This window comes from Populus alba, chromosome 5 (genome assembly GCF_005239225.2).
Source record: "Populus alba chromosome 5, ASM523922v2, whole genome shotgun sequence".
Taxonomy (NCBI): domain Eukaryota; kingdom Viridiplantae; phylum Streptophyta; class Magnoliopsida; order Malpighiales; family Salicaceae; genus Populus; species Populus alba.
Genome location: NC_133288.1, coordinates 15,240,034 through 15,255,637, shown reverse-complemented (window position 1 = coordinate 15,255,637; position 15,604 = coordinate 15,240,034). Strand labels below are relative to the sequence as shown.

Here is a 15,604-nt window from a genome sequence, read left to right as displayed (position 1 = left end):
TTCGTAAACAGAAGGATGGATTTGCTGTGCATCACCAGTGTAACTTTTCCATCCCCAACAGCACCACATGCGACTGGTAAAAGGATGAGAATATATCATGAAGAAACGAGCGTGACCTTCGGAGATCGTAACATTTTATACATGTTATTTGCAAGAGCTCGTGAACATGAAGGGCTAATCCAGAAAAAGAGGAAAAAAGTGAACTCTAAGGAACCTCTACCATTTTTTTTTGGTCAGACGCCCCGCTTAGAGCGTTGCTCCAAAATTCTCGAGGGCACTATTCTTTGTAATAGCATGCCGGACATTCAAAATTAACATGTGAAACCCGGATTGAAAAGCTTAAACTTATATTGGAAAATAAAGGGGGGCGAGACAAATGAGAATCATGTATGATCTATTCACAAATTGAATTACAATTATTTCCGCTTGAATGCTAAATAAATTGTATTCTAAATTATAAACAAATGAAAGCTGGATCACTACAACGTTGTCGACATGCTTCTTCGTGGTCACAAATGCTGGACCCCAAATTAGACTACCGACATGATTTTGAACCAAAACCATCTCTGCATAAACAGAATGGCCAACCAAATTTTCTGTTGGTACACCCCTAATCTGCTCCACCTCCCGCTTTTTTGACGAGGGGAATGTATATTCCCATTGAAGAGAGAAGTTCATCGACATTCACAAACAGGTGCACCCCTGCTGGTGCTTGCATCCCCTATTGAAACTGTAGCAAGGGACTTGGAAGCCCAAGCCCTGGCATTCATTGCCCCTTCCTGCAAATTACTCTTCTTGCAAGGCTCGTTCAAAGAATTAAATAGCTGTATTGCTCGATTCAGATAAGCCCGGGGATGCTCTAACAAACTCTCCAGTCTCATGTTCTGCATGTGCCGCCTCCAAGTAAATTGTGCAAAAGCAAGCATGGTAGGGAAAGTCCAGTAAAACAGCCTCAGAAGCACAAATGTTGTTGCCAGAGCCAAATACGTCTCCTCCCTAAACAAGTTCTCCGGAGATCTTGCCCATGAGAATGGGCAACTTTCTTGCTCAGGGGCATCATGTTTTTCATGGTGTGATGCACGTCCAATTTTGTCCAGCGATCCTTTATCCAGGGAAGCAGTCTTGATACCTAAACCAAGCAATATGCTCATCAAGTCCCGCAGGAGAAATATAACTCGGCATTAGAAGAATGTTCTTGAAGAAAGAAAAGTATGTGTTGCTATTTTTAATTCCAGATGCAGTGTAATGAAGAAGCATGTTCTATGTGTTCACATACTAATAGTCATCTGCAATACTCAATTAACAATCACGAGAATGAGTCTTGAATTTATCTAGCATAAACTTTTCTTTACTCATCTGTATGTATAGAGATAAGGAGATTAAACCAGAATCACAAAAACTAAAAGTGGAAGCTTTCAGTCAAACATTCTAGAAGGACAGGAAACCCTTACCAGTAACATCACTGTAGAAAGCGATGAGAGAACCAAGCGTCCGGGAGCCATGATAGCAAACACGCATAGTAGAATTAAATAGGAAAAGAGTAGGAAATCCATGAACTCCATACTTGGATAGTATGCTGCAGAAAAATCAATAAATATTAATGCTTCAAGGCAACAAGATACCACAACAATACATAAGAATCTAGAAAGATGGCATTTTATCTTTTCAGTTTACAAACCTTGGCCTGATGGATGATTCTTCAATCGCAAAATGGGGAATCGAGGGATACAGCGAAGAAAGGATAGAGAAGCTTGGTCTAAAAGTCCTAGAAAAAGGGCACCATGATGCATAGAAGAGCAAAGCCACGTATTCATGACTATTCTTTTGAACTAAATTTAGTGCCTTCTGTAATGAAACCTCGTCTCCCTTCACAACAACAAAAATAAACTTCTTTAGAATTACACATCCATTTTCACTCACAATGAAGCAAATTTTTGTCTCTGTCCAACCAAATGCTTCACTTTCACATTTGAGCAGAGATACTGTTTCGCTTCCACAGATAGATAATGCCTTTCGGCCTTGAAAATTAATTTCACCTTAAACTTTCTTAAAGAGGCAACAAACTGCCAAATGCGCAACCCACTAAAAAAAATGCCAAATGAGCTTCACGGATACGCTAATATATATTTAACAAGGAAAAAACACGAAATTCACAGAAACAGAGAAATTTTCTCTAAGATTATTGTCCTCTAATGTCATATCTTGATGCTACAATTAAACAATTAGAGAGAAATGGGTCGTCAATCCCAGTCAAATAACATTTAATTAAATCCAAGGAATCATCATTTGTGGTTAATTTAATTACATTAACAAAATAAAGTTTCATGTCCCTAAAGAATGTCAATGACACAGTATTCAATTTCTTTTCAAGGTAAGGAAGTGTCCGCTTACCTCGGTGAAACCCGGGAAAAGGGGGGATTCATCAACACCAGAAACGACGCAGTTTCGATCTCGAAACCCAAAGATCGAATCTGTGACGGACTCGATTGGACAAATCGAAACCGTATTGGAGTAGGCTGCGGTGGCGCACATTAACATTAGACTCCCGTAGATCATCAACGACACCAAGATCCGCGTCTGCCAAACCCTAGTCTGCATCATCGAAAACCGCAAAACAGGAAAAGAAATATATAAACCCCTAGCAATGAGGGGCGTGAGATAACAGAGAAAATAAGGGAAAGAGAATATGGGACATGTTAGCGTTGGAGGGTGGATCGATAGAAAAAGGTCTGGTGAGTAATCCAAGAGTTAGTAGAAAAATAATCTGGAGATGGGTTTCCTTGAGAGATTGGGAAATTTAATGGAGAGAGAGATAGAGATTAGGTTTCAAATTTCAATTGATAAGTTGGGGGTTATTATTTTAGAAATAAATTATATGGGAATGAAAGCGTGGTTTTGATAACCGCATTTTAGTTGGGGAGGGGCCGGGCCGGGCCAGTGGGTTTGGGTGAGGGTTTGCTTTCCTCAACGGTTAGAAATAATATTTTCTATTTAAAAATATATTAAATTGATTTTTTTATTTTAAAAAAATATTTTTCATATTAACATATTAAAACAACTTAAAAATACAGAAAATAAAATACATCTATGATATGCGTTAATATATAACTTCAAAAGATTGGAAAAATCTAAAACAACAAAAGAAATTTTGAGAACCAAATTGAAATAAAAATAAAATGTGAGGAATCTCCAACACCACAGACACGGGATTATATGCAACTTGAACAGAATGGAAAAAGCTAGGATAGCAAACAAAGAGCTTTTGAGGACCAAATTGAAAGAAACTAAAGTTAGATGATCAAATCTAAACAAAAATAAAATATGAGGAACCAACAAAAGGAAAGCTGCTCAATGATCAATGTCATGAATAGTTATATATATATATAAATGAGAGGATGGATATGGATTACATGTCCTCTTTACCAAAATTGATATTTTTTTTCCTGATGTTTGTAAATTTATTTTTTGATTCAGATTTCTAGTCATCAATAGCTTTAATTTTAGTGCATATTAATTTATCTTTGAGAGATAAGTTTAATAATGTGGTTTTCATCTTTAATTATATTGAAAAAATAAATTGAAACCTTTAAATTTTTTTATTTCATTTAATTTTAAAATTTTAAATTAATTAGAATATATTTTGTTGTTAGAAATAAGGTTATAGATATTCAGGACCATGCATATTTTATAATTTTTGTTTTTATCTCTTTTTCATATTTTATAATTTTTTTAAAATAAACTCTTTAAATCATATTTAAATAATAATCCCACTATATCATTTTCAAATAATATCAGTGTCTTTAATAGTAATGCTAACAATAGCTTTTTAAACAATTATATAAGAACCTAAAATATATAATTTTTTTAAATGCAGATGAAATATCCATTTTTTTTTAATTTTTTATTGTTATATTTTAAATGCTTTTAAGTCAAAATTATCTATTTATTATTTTATTAATTTTTATTAAAACTTTTTTTTAAGATTATTACAAGTAGACTTCTAATAAAAGAAAATGTAAAAAATAAAAAAAAAAAAATTAGTATTTCTTCATTCAACTGTGCCCATGGCTAGGACCTTCCAAATTTCTTCGACCTTCATCTAGGTCCTTGGCTTTTGCCCTAAACTTCAATTTTTCTCTTCAATAAAACCTTTAATCTTAACATCTCTTTCATTATGATCTTTAATCATCTAATTTGTATAATCTCCATCAATTTCAGTTTATTTTCTATTTTTTCTTTGGCACGACCTCAAAATTGCTTGTCCATGTGGTGTTTTGGCCAGCCTGTTTGTAACCCAAAAACACTTCTTTTTTTTATAATTTTGATCTGAATAAATTTTTGAAACGCAATGATCCTATGTCATCGCAAGCGAAAACAATGTTACAGTATTATAAAACTAACCCAGTTTCATTAAATGATGATCTTCAGAGCTTCACACCCCTGCTCCTCCTGGGAACCAATACGAGTCCTGAGAACATCCCATCTGTGTGTGGAAACATAACAGACCTAAGCCTACAGAGGAATACGTTTTCCTATTTCCTTGCTGGACATTTCATCATGTTCTCTACGTAGAAGCAGAAGAAAAAAGAAGTGTATTTTGCTATCCCCAAGTTTCATCAATCTCTATCCCTTTTGAGATTGAGAAGGAAATAAAGATTGGGTATAGTTGTTACATGATGGTCAAAGATTGTGTAAAGAAGCACTACGTAGAAATTCAAAGTAAAAAGGGTATTACAATAGCTAATGCAAATAACTTTTGCTCCATAATAAAGAACAATTTGAGTGTGTAAATTGACCTGTTGAATTTTTCCACAGCCTGTGCGAATAAAAACAATGTCACTTCATAATAATTCACATGCTGAAAAAAGTATCCATGGTTCAAGAACTTGAACCTGACAAAAACAATTGTTAATCTGACACCAAGCTCGACTTTTAGAAGACAACAGGGTAATAACCAAATGGGTTTTTGAATTTCTGTAAAACATGAACAATTTCTGAATGTAGAAAGTAGAAACTACCTGAGCTCTTTTTCTCATGGGAGCCTGGAATGTTAATTGGCAACCCATTTTACTGTACATTATTGCCCTGAAAACCTGGCAGTGCACTCTGCACACATAAAACCCATCGTGCTTGTTTGCGCTTCAGATTCAAAAGCCTCCTGGCGAATCTCCCTTCCACACCAGACACACACAGCAGGTACGTGGTGCCTGCTTGCATTCTTTGGCAAAAAAGGCAAATCTCCCTTCTCAAGACAAACAGAAGAATCAAACCCTTGAGGTATAATTGCATCACATGAAACAATCTTGGATTCATCTGAATGAGAGCTTACTTGAGAAGTCAGAAGATTATATTCCATATTTTCCATGCCACCTGATTTCAACCCTTCAAAACCTGATGTAACACCATATGTCTCCCCAAAGAGTTCACTTTCACCCTGTTCATTAACAAAAAATGATACATCAAGAATTCCATTGACTATATAACAAGCAAGAGTTTTTCACTTTTAAGATTTAAAGCTAAAGATAATGGTCATCACTCATCAACTCCTCACTGGAAAATAATTTATTTCCAAGTAAAAAGTCCCATTTCTCTAAAATATAACATAGAAGAACTTGAAAGAAATGCATGCCACAAACACATACAAGAGAACCCTTGTATTGACAAGGAAACCACTAAAGACAAAATAAACACAAATGTAAGGGAAAAGGGTAAATCAGATCACTGGTTCCCACTACCAAAAAAATACTTTCCACCCAGTGATCTCAGAAAAAAAAAAATGCACTACATAAATTTCTGAAGAAAAAAAAGGAACTACCATCTAATCCATTAGCATAACAGGCTAAAGTATCAACACAAAGAAATTGCCCATACCATACCTTATCTGAAACCGTATCATACAGAGGAAAAAAACCTGATGCTTGCACTGGTTGACTAGCATCAGCAAAATCACATCTTAGGCCATTTTCTTCATCATTTCTCCACATAAACTCAGATACGACACTTTCATTTGGTCCAGGGTGGCCACTAAAATCATGACCCAAATCATCTTTCTTAGAATTTTCTGTGTTCTTTACCCTTGGCTCCTCCTGAACTGACCCTGTAAATGCTGTGTGCAAATTCTTTTCAGCACTCCGCATCGGCGCATCACTAGATAGACAAAGTACACTCTCAACAGAATCCATTTTCTGCTTCAGCTCGTCCATGGTGCCATTGAAGGGACCAGTTGCATTATCTTTAGCAGTCAATGTATGTTGATTCCCAGCAGAAAGAAAACAAATTTCCTGCACAGTGTCTGTCACAATATCTGCATCCTGTTCAGTGCAATTGTCACCAAAAGCAATACATAACTCTCCATTGCAGGAGGTTTTAGCTTCCTGTAGTTTGTCTTCCGCTAATGTGGTGCATGATAACCGACTCACACTATTCTCATCATCATGGGATTGCTCATTGTGAGATGGTCCATCTCCAGAATTTCTACCCTGTCTAAGCTTCTCCAATTTGCTATTGCAGATACCATAGTCTTTTGAAGCAAATGTTAGTCCATTTGTAGATGGAAAAAATGAAAAAATGTTTGAACTTCTTTCCTGCTTAATATTAGTTACGGTCTGCACAGATTGATCAATCTCACTGCCAAACTCATTGTTCTTAAGGTAGAGAACTTCATTGTGATTAACCACATTTATTGTGCCCTTGGAAACCTTAATTACATTACCTTCTAAGTCAAATGATTGCTCATTACCAGATAGAGTAAGCAGGCCACCTTCAGATTCCTCTTCTTGACAGGGTTCTCTTATTGTGCATTTAGGAGTCCCAGTGATATTATTTTCAACAAGATGCATCTGCTCGTTCAAAAATGGAATAACTGGGCAGTCCCCATGATTTTTCCCTTCATTAATCGCCACATGATCATCAACCAGTACAGTGTTATTGTCACGACAAACACTTTTTAACTCATTCGTCCCAGGTTTACCCACATCATCAAATTTGCTCTCACTTAACATGCCAGTACAAACACTGTACATGTTCTCAATACCCGTTAAATCCCCTTTAGAACTTTTTTCCTGCATGGTTTCCACCGCATTGGAATTAAAAAGCCCGACAGAACAGCCTTCAGAACTTCTTTGCTCCTTCAAATTAGCTGCAAAATTCTCTGCTATTGCAGCACAAGAACCGGTAATAGGCTCACCTTTTCCATCTGTATCCCAATCATCACTTACCATGTTATCAATTGTGCTAGAGCAATTCCTATCCTCAATAATGTCATCATTAAACATGTTCTCCTTGGCATTTGGAGCAAGTAAACAACTATCAGAACCTCTCTCCTGATTGAGTTCCTCAATTAGCCTAGGGGGGACCTGATTCAAATTTATACAGGCCAGGTTCCTTACATCACCAGCAACTGAACAGTTAAGATCATCGATAATGTTGGTGCAGTACCTGGGAACATTTGTTTCATCAGAAGATCTATGAATTGCATTATTCTCATTACTCAACAAGGCTGGTTCTGAACAAACACTAATTTCAGCAGCAACAATGTCAGCAACTTCATTCATCTTCCCCACTTCATTGCTAATATTAGATACTCTATCCTGCTTACCACAATAGGCTTCTACAGAAGTATTTGCCTTCATTTCACAATATGGAATGGTGGAATTTATTTCACCATTGGATTTAGTGTCAGAAGTTATTTCATCAGAATCCCTGTCAATGTCAATCGATGTTTGGATCTTTACAGCTCCAAAAGGAATTTCAACAGATGCAGGTTCATCATTCTTTTGAGTGGTTACGTCACTGGAAGCATCAAGTTTCTTGAAATAATCTTTTATGTGGTTCCCAAGGTGGCCATTGAAGTGATGCCTTTCTTCAAAAAGTTTAAGACAAAACTGACATTCATACTTTCCATTTTTTATTATTACCTCTTCATTTGTTGATGTCCCACATTTAAGCTGTTTTGGAGACCGCTGATGAGATGATAGCAAGTGCTGTAGCAAGTCATCCTGCTCATCAAAAGTCAAGGTGCACTTGTGGCATTCATAATTCATCCCTGTTTGAATCTCCCTCAGACACCCCCCTGTCTCAGTAGATGTAGAGGTGACAGGCAATGCCTTATAGCTAACAGAATCGTTCTCATTCTTGCCATCTTTACATGTTTGATCTGCAGACTGTAGCACATGGGTAAGTAAAAACTACAGGGAAAGTTGAAATGCTCAAACAAAAACTGTAAGTATCAACTTACAATGGATGGAGCTATTTTGTCAGTCAACTTAATCCTGCCATCCATGTGATCATAATTCAACTGTCTTACATCATGAAGTCCAGAAAAGGAAAGCAGATACGATGAAACTTCCTTGCAGGACACAAACTGCAGCCCATTAGGGCTGGATAATATTGAATTAGGAAATGTAGGTAAGAATTACACAAACTACAAAATATGCAAAATTAATTATGAAACATAAATTTCCTAGGGTTATATTTGTATTCTGTGCCACTTAGAAACTGCAAAAATAACTGTAGCTGAGAACAATCAAGCCCTAATAGGGGTCCTGGTATAGCATTTATCATTTAATAATATCCTATGAACCACAATGTGCAAGGTCAATCAATAGCTAGAAATCCAGGTAGCAATCTAGGACTTCATTGTTATCATGAATAGTGACAGGATAACAGTTGTCTGACTGACCTATTGAGAATAGAGTCAAAATACACATCCTCTACAATAAGAGGATGACTGAAAAAGACATTGCCAATGGAACAAATGAAGGAGTGAGAATGTCAAGTGAAGTTGAAATTTTTTTTTCAAGAGCATCATGTACAGACAACACACAGCTTATTGTGCGAAATGGAGAAACATCAAGCAACCTACATGTATTGAGATTTGAGAGTAACCAAGATGGCAATGGCAACTTAGATGGATGATGAGAACTACGAGTGAAAAATATCCAGGGATATTAAAATTTAGAATTAGCAAGCCATCCTCATTAAAATTAAAACAAAAAAGTTAAAAGCAGAACTTCCATAAGCAAAGCATAGCTCTATTTAAATCTCTTTATCGCAAAATTTGTTCTCTTTCATGTGAATTTTCTTCCATGTTGCTATGCATATTTTAAGTGTCACTCAACTTTACTTGCTCATACAATAGCAGAACAATGAAAAACACAAATCAATTACCCTATATATTTACTCAATACAATCGGCAAAAACTATAATTTAAAGAGAGAGAGAGTAAGAAACCTTATGTATCTTGTACAAGCCAACCAAACACGACCGGCTTGCTTCTTGACGCAGATAGAGAGCTTCCACCCAATTGGCAGGGCATCCCCAAACAAGCTAGCATCCACAATCCTCCTCTTCTTTCTCGTACTCCCCCATTCACCCTCGAACCCTTCCAAAAACCCTAAAAATTCTGCCTTCAATTGCATTCCCTCCGTCCTCCTCCGCAACTCCTCCCCATACGGATCCTCCATATTCCCCAAAGCCATAAAGTCCACTACCACTCCATTCTTGCTCACCATCTCCATCTCCTCTTTCTTCTTATTCTGCACTTCCACATTGTCACACGCAACAGCAATCGTTTTATTCTCAATTTTGTTCCTCTCTACTAACTCGTTATTACCAAAATCAACATTCTCATTCTTCCGTGGCCTGCCTCGTTTCCGTTTCTTTGAACTAGATTCAGCAATTGGAGTCGAGATCAAGTGATTTACCTCTAAGCTTTTTACTCCTCCTTGACTAAAGCCAAGCATTCCCTCCGTCCTCCTCCGCAACTCCTCCCCATACGGATCCTCCATATTCCCCAAAGCCGCAAAGTCCACTACCACTCCATTCTTGCTCACCATCTCCATCTCCTCTTTCTTCTTATTCTGCACTTCCACATCATCACACACAACAGCAATCGTTTTATTCTCAATTTTTTTCCTCTCTACTAACTCGTTATTACCGAAATCGACATTCTCATTCTTCCGTGGCCTGCCTCGTTTCCGTTTCTTTGAACTAGATTCAGCAATTGGAGTCGAGATCAAGTGATTTACCTCTAAGCTTTTTACTCCTCCTTGACTAAAGCCAAGCATTCCCTCCGTCCTCCTCCGCAACTCCTCCCCATACGGATCCTCCATATTCCCCAAAGCCGCAAAGTCCACTACCACTCCATTCTTGCTCACCATCTCCATCTCCTCTTTCTTCTTATTCTGCACTTCCACATCGTCACACACAACAGTAATCGTTTTATTCTCAATTGTTTCCCTCTCTACTAACTCGTTATTACCGAAATCGACATTCTCATTCTTCCGTGGCCTGCCTCGTTTCCTTTTCTTTGAACTAGATTCAGCAATTGGAGTCGAGATCAAGTGATTTACCTCTAAGCTTTTTACTCCTCCTTGACTAAAGCCAAGCATTCCCTCCGTCCTCCTCCGCAACTCCTCCCCATACGGATCCTCCATATTCCCCAATGCCGCAAAGTCCACTACCACTCCATTCTTGCTCACCATCTCCATCTCCTCTTTCTTCTTATTCTGCACTTCCACATCGTCACACACAACAGCAATCGTTTTATTCTCAATTTTTTTCCTCTCTACTAACTCGTTATAACCGAAATCGACATGCTCATTCTTCCGTGGCCTGCCTCGTTTCCCTTTCTTTGAACTAGATTCGGCAATTGGAGTCGAGATCAAGTGATTTACCTCTAAGCTTTTTACTCCTCCTTGACTAAAGCCAAGCATTCCCTCCGTCCTCCTCCGCAACTCCTCCCCATACAGATCCTCCATATTCCCCAAAGCCACAAAGTCCACTACCACTCCATCCTTGCTCACCATCTCCATCTCCTCTTTCTTCTTATTCTGCACTTCCACATCGTCACACACAACAGCAATCGTTTTATTCTCAATTTTTTCCCTCTCTACTAACTCGTTATTACCGAAATCGACATTCTCATTCTTCCGTGGCCTGCCTCGTTTCCTTTTCTTTGAGCTAGATTCAGCAATTCGAGTCGAGATCAAGTGATTTTCCTCTAAGCTTTTTACTCCTCCTTGACTAAAGCCAACAGTTTGCAATTCCGCATTATTTGTACAAGGCAAACGCATATATTCATTATAGATGACAGGAACGGAGACTAGGTTATGATTATTCTCGTTATTTTCAATAAAGTGAGAATCAGAACCAAACAGCGACTTGAGAAGATAAAGTATCTGTGAATTCTCTTCATCGAGAGGGTGTCGTTCGGTAATTTGAAAGGGAACAACAGGAGTTGAATTCGAAGAAGAGGAAGCGTTATTGTTGCGAGGGGCGAGGCGGAGGCGTGAGAAAGTTTGTTTGCGGCTTCCAGCAGACTCGTTGAAGACTGAACGGTCGATTTTAGGAGTGGAGACGTCGGCGATGTCCGTTTGGAGACGGTGGAGGGAGGAGGAGGAACAGAAGGAGAGGGAGAGGAGTTCGGGTTGGGAAAGATGGCGTAGGTCGATTAGAAGGAGAGATTCGGTGTGGACTTGATTCTGATAGTTGCAAACGGAGGAGTCCACGGTGGCTGTGGCCATGACATCTATTTGAGAGAGATAGAGAGGAGATTATGTAACTCAGAAACCGTTGATGAGGAGGAGAGAGAAGCTGAAAAGGCTAAATGGAAGATTGGAGAGGAGCTTTTGTTTGCGTGACTGGTTGGAGTATGACTGTGGAGGCTGTTTTTCATTGCATTTCTACGGTGAGTTTTAAAAATATATTTTTTAATAATTTTTTATAGATTAATATTAAAAATAAAAAGATTATTTAATATAAAAAATATTTTAAAAAAATTGATGTTCAAGTGGGTCTGTGACGAGTATATTTACATTTGGTTATTGGAGCAAACTCCGGGTTGGTTGGTAGTTTGTTTGTATTGGGGTGTAGAGATAACAGAATTCATGTTTTCCTGTTAATTATTTTTTAAAATATTTTTTATTTTAAAAATATTTTTTTATTTTTTAATTTGTTTTTAATATTAATGTAATATGAAAATATTTAATTTAAAATAAATAAAAAATTAAAATTAATTTTTTTAAAAATATATTAAAACAAACAAACTGTTTATAAAATTAGAATAAGCTGTGGAGTGGCTACGGGGCACTGGCTACCTTCTGTGTGACCGTCCATGATTCGGAGAGAAGCCAATCTCACTTAACGATAATCTCATTTGGCCCCGTTGTATTTGAACAATACGCCCAAAAAGTAAAAGCAATAATTGTGTGTGCCAACTTTGTTCAATAGTAGAATTACAAGAATAACCGTAAGACAAGAAGAAATTATTAGATGTATCTGCGTGCTTCCTCGCTTCGCAAAGAAAATATTATTATTATTATTATTATTATTATTATTATTATTATTATTATTATCATTTTATTTAAATTTTCACAAAACACTACACTAAAAATGGATGACTAAATCATTATAACCATATCTATAAAATATTATTTGTTAAAATAATTTTTTTATGTTTTTTTTTCAATTTATCCTTTTTACAACTCATTATTTTTTATTAATTTATTTTATCTTTTAATATTAAGTTGCTTTTAAAATTATACTTTGAAAATTCTTTTCAATTCTATTTATGTTAAGTCATATACTTAGTCTTATTTATTTAGTTTTTTTCTCTTTTCAATCTCAACCTTCAATATTATATCTCTTAAAAATGGAGCTTTATAATATTTTTCGATTTGCTTCCTATAAATTTATATTGATCTCATAATCTAGGTCGCGGGTTTAATAGGTTAACTAGAGTTGAATCGAGTCATTTTTTACCACCTTTTCTAATATATATATTTTTTTATTTTTCAACATTGAGTTGGTTGAAAATTAGGTTTTTATAAAAAAACATTTATTTGCATTTCCATGGAATTATCCCGATCCAATGACCCGAGTCACAAGTTTTGCAGGTTGATCAATTTTATTTTCTTTTTTAATTTAATATTTTTTTCAATCTCACCCTCCAATAACTCAATCTTTGTATTTATTTATTTGTTTATTTTTTTTTATTTTTTTAATATTAAGTTGTTTAGGAATTGAGCTTCGTAATTTCTTCAATTTGTTTTATGTGGAGTTATATTAATCTCATAGATTTTTTTTTTTAATTTCAACTTTGTATATTAGATCTATTAGAAATTGAATTTTGTGATTTTTTTATTTGTTTTTTATAAATCTATCTAGGTCTAATTACCCGAATCGTAAGTTTAAAAGGTTAGCCCGAGTTGACTTGAGTTATTTTTTTTATCTTTTTTTTAATTGATTTTTTTATCCTTCAACACTAGGTTGGTGACACGACCAAAAGATTAATGTCTTCTCCCAAGTGCAGGAATGTCGAAGTAATAAATAACCTGGCAAAGACCGGTGTCAAACCATAGGGAGGTCAACTATATAAATTACAAATAATATATAATATATATATATATATAATAAAAACAAACAGTTTATGAGAATTTTATGAGATATTGATGTAAGAATTAAACACTGATAAAACAATTATCAAGGTTAGAGGATCCATTAATGGTATTAGAAATAAGTATAGTATAAACTCTTTTTATTAATCAACCGAAAACCACACACAAAGAAGATTTCAATCGGATGATTTATCCTTAATAGTTCATTATAAATTTTTAACATAATCATATTAATTATCTTATTTAAGTAACACCATACTTTTAAAAATTATCAGGAATTCATGATGCTAACTTATGTTAACAACAAATCAAGTTCCTTTCATAGCACAAGTGTAGGTTATACCATACGGTTGGCTATGAAAGTGGCAAGCATTTGTTGTACCGAGTGTTATACAACACAAATCTAGATTAACCATTTAACAAGCAAGGTATTAAGAATTAGTAAGATAAAAAGATAAGACATGTTAATAACAAACTTTCTTGGATATAAACATTGAAGTCCATGTTGAGTTTATATTATACTTATTTTAACACCATTAGTGAAACCTTTTCACCTTGACATAATGAATTTAGCTAAACATAATGAAGAAGAGAAACATAAATAAACAATATAAGATTATAAATATCATAAATAAAATGAAAAACATAAACAAGATATTAAATAAAATATATCATGAAATAAAACTTAAACATTACAAAAATATAAAGAAATAAATAAAGAGCATGATCTTGATCTGAATAACCAAGATACTATGGCAAATGTCTTCTTTTATAGGCCAAAATTTAAAACTATTAATTTGATGACTAATTATTGAGTGGGTGGCCAACTCTTAACTTTGTGAAATTTGTTATCTTCTTGTCTAAATAAAACATCATTGCTAACATCAGAATTTGAACCAACTGTACTCATGAATGTTCTAAGAAATTATCTTATCTTTCTAGGAAAAAAAATGGGGTCATTTGAACTTCTAGAACTCAAGATATGGGTTGAACACTGAACAGTGTCTGGGCTGCAAGACAGATTCGAACTTCTTCGTTGTTGCTATAATTTGGACTTGAAAATGGCTTTTTTAAATCTTGGACTCCCATTAAAGTTGTAGGCCTATGTCTTACCTTTCCATTCATATAAAGCAGACCTAAATCCAAGATCTACATCTCCAAATATGACCCAATTACCAAACAATATTCTAGTTTGGACTGCACCATCATCTCTTTTCTAAGTTTGACCTCTCTTTATCTTTTCAATTTCAGTATTTAAACTCATCAATCAATCCTTTCATTTATATGATAGAACTGCATTTAAGATGAACATTTACCATAAATTAAAGGTATCTTATATTATTAGATATGTTATTATAAAACATGATTTAGTTAAGGAGTTATTGATACTTCAAGTGCAAAATGATGATATAAAACCATGATAAAAATGCACTTTTAAATACTAATTAGGAGCGTGTATGCATTACCGATTATATGCATGGGTATTGCAACGACACAAGTGACTCTTAAAGGGCATTGGCAAGTAATAAGGCAAAATACTCTTCTAGATGTCATTTTGCCCAAGTTCTTATGGGTAGTGCAACATGCTACAGGCGCTAGGAGTGGCCAAAGGCGATGGTGATGGGGTCAAGTGTGTTACAACCACTACCAAGACTTGTTGGGGGTGATAAAGTCTGATTTTGACCTTAGATTGCCAACAAAGTCTGAGTTAGGGGTTGTATGGTAACAAGTAGATGTTGTTGAAGGTCTGGTTAAGTAAGAGTGTTCATGGTAACTAGTAGATTTTTCTGGTTTCTAACCTACGCGTGTCTTGGTTGTGTGCTATAAAATGACCTGGAAATGTCAGAAACAAGTTTTAGAAACTGATGAATTTTTTTTTTATTAGTTTCCCATAAATTGCACCAATTACTAAGTCCTAAAATCTACGATATTTAAGAATAAGGTTGATGTGTTGGATAATTGGTTGATCTCTTAGTTCAAGCAATCTAATCCATTTTTCATAGTCAAGGAATCTAGTTACTTGATACGAAAAGCCTAGAGGGTTGGTAATTGGTAGCATATGATGTCTGGTAAGCCAGGTGATCGGTAACTATGATAGTAGTAGGTGTTGCCTGGTTAGCCACAATGATCGGTAGTTGTGATAGTAGTAAGTGGTGTTTGGAAAGCTAGGTGATCGATAGCTATGATGGTAGTAGGTTGTGTATGGT

The 15,604-nt window shown here is 35.5% G+C and overlaps 2 protein-coding genes across 4 annotated transcripts; both read right to left on the bottom strand.

The window, feature by feature from the left end:
* Positions 1-330: 330 nt before the first annotated feature.
* Positions 331-2,873, bottom strand: LOC118030428 (5'-adenylylsulfate reductase-like 4). The gene is made up of 4 exons (XM_035034528.2): positions 2,392-2,873; positions 1,679-1,866; positions 1,452-1,576; positions 331-1,129 (listed from the first exon to the last, which is right to left on the bottom strand). Exons 1-4 carry the CDS (start codon positions 2,599-2,601, stop codon positions 675-677), a joined length of 978 nt encoding a protein of 325 aa, XP_034890419.1. The 5' UTR covers positions 2,602-2,873; the 3' UTR covers positions 331-674.
* Positions 2,874-4,386: 1,513 nt separating this feature from the next.
* LOC118030427 (uncharacterized) lies at positions 4,387-11,669 on the bottom strand. 3 transcript variants are annotated; one of them, XR_004684327.1, is made up of 5 exons: positions 9,232-11,669; positions 8,237-8,378; positions 5,877-8,162; positions 5,019-5,434; positions 4,387-4,816 (listed from the first exon to the last, which is right to left on the bottom strand). XR_004684327.1 is itself a non-coding variant. In XM_035034527.2 (5 exons), exons 1-5 carry the CDS (start codon positions 11,523-11,525, stop codon positions 5,078-5,080), a joined length of 4,992 nt encoding a protein of 1,663 aa, XP_034890418.1. In that variant the 5' UTR covers positions 11,526-11,669; the 3' UTR covers positions 4,823-5,077. The 3 variants fall into 3 exon arrangements, 2 of the variants coding, with proteins under 2 accessions (XP_034890418.1, XP_034890416.1); XM_035034527.2 differs by lacking the exon at positions 4,387-4,816 and having other exon boundaries at positions 4,823-5,242; positions 5,330-5,434; XM_035034525.2 differs by lacking the exon at positions 4,387-4,816 and having other exon boundaries at positions 4,823-5,434.
* Between the last annotated feature and the right edge of the window lie 3,935 nt (positions 11,670-15,604).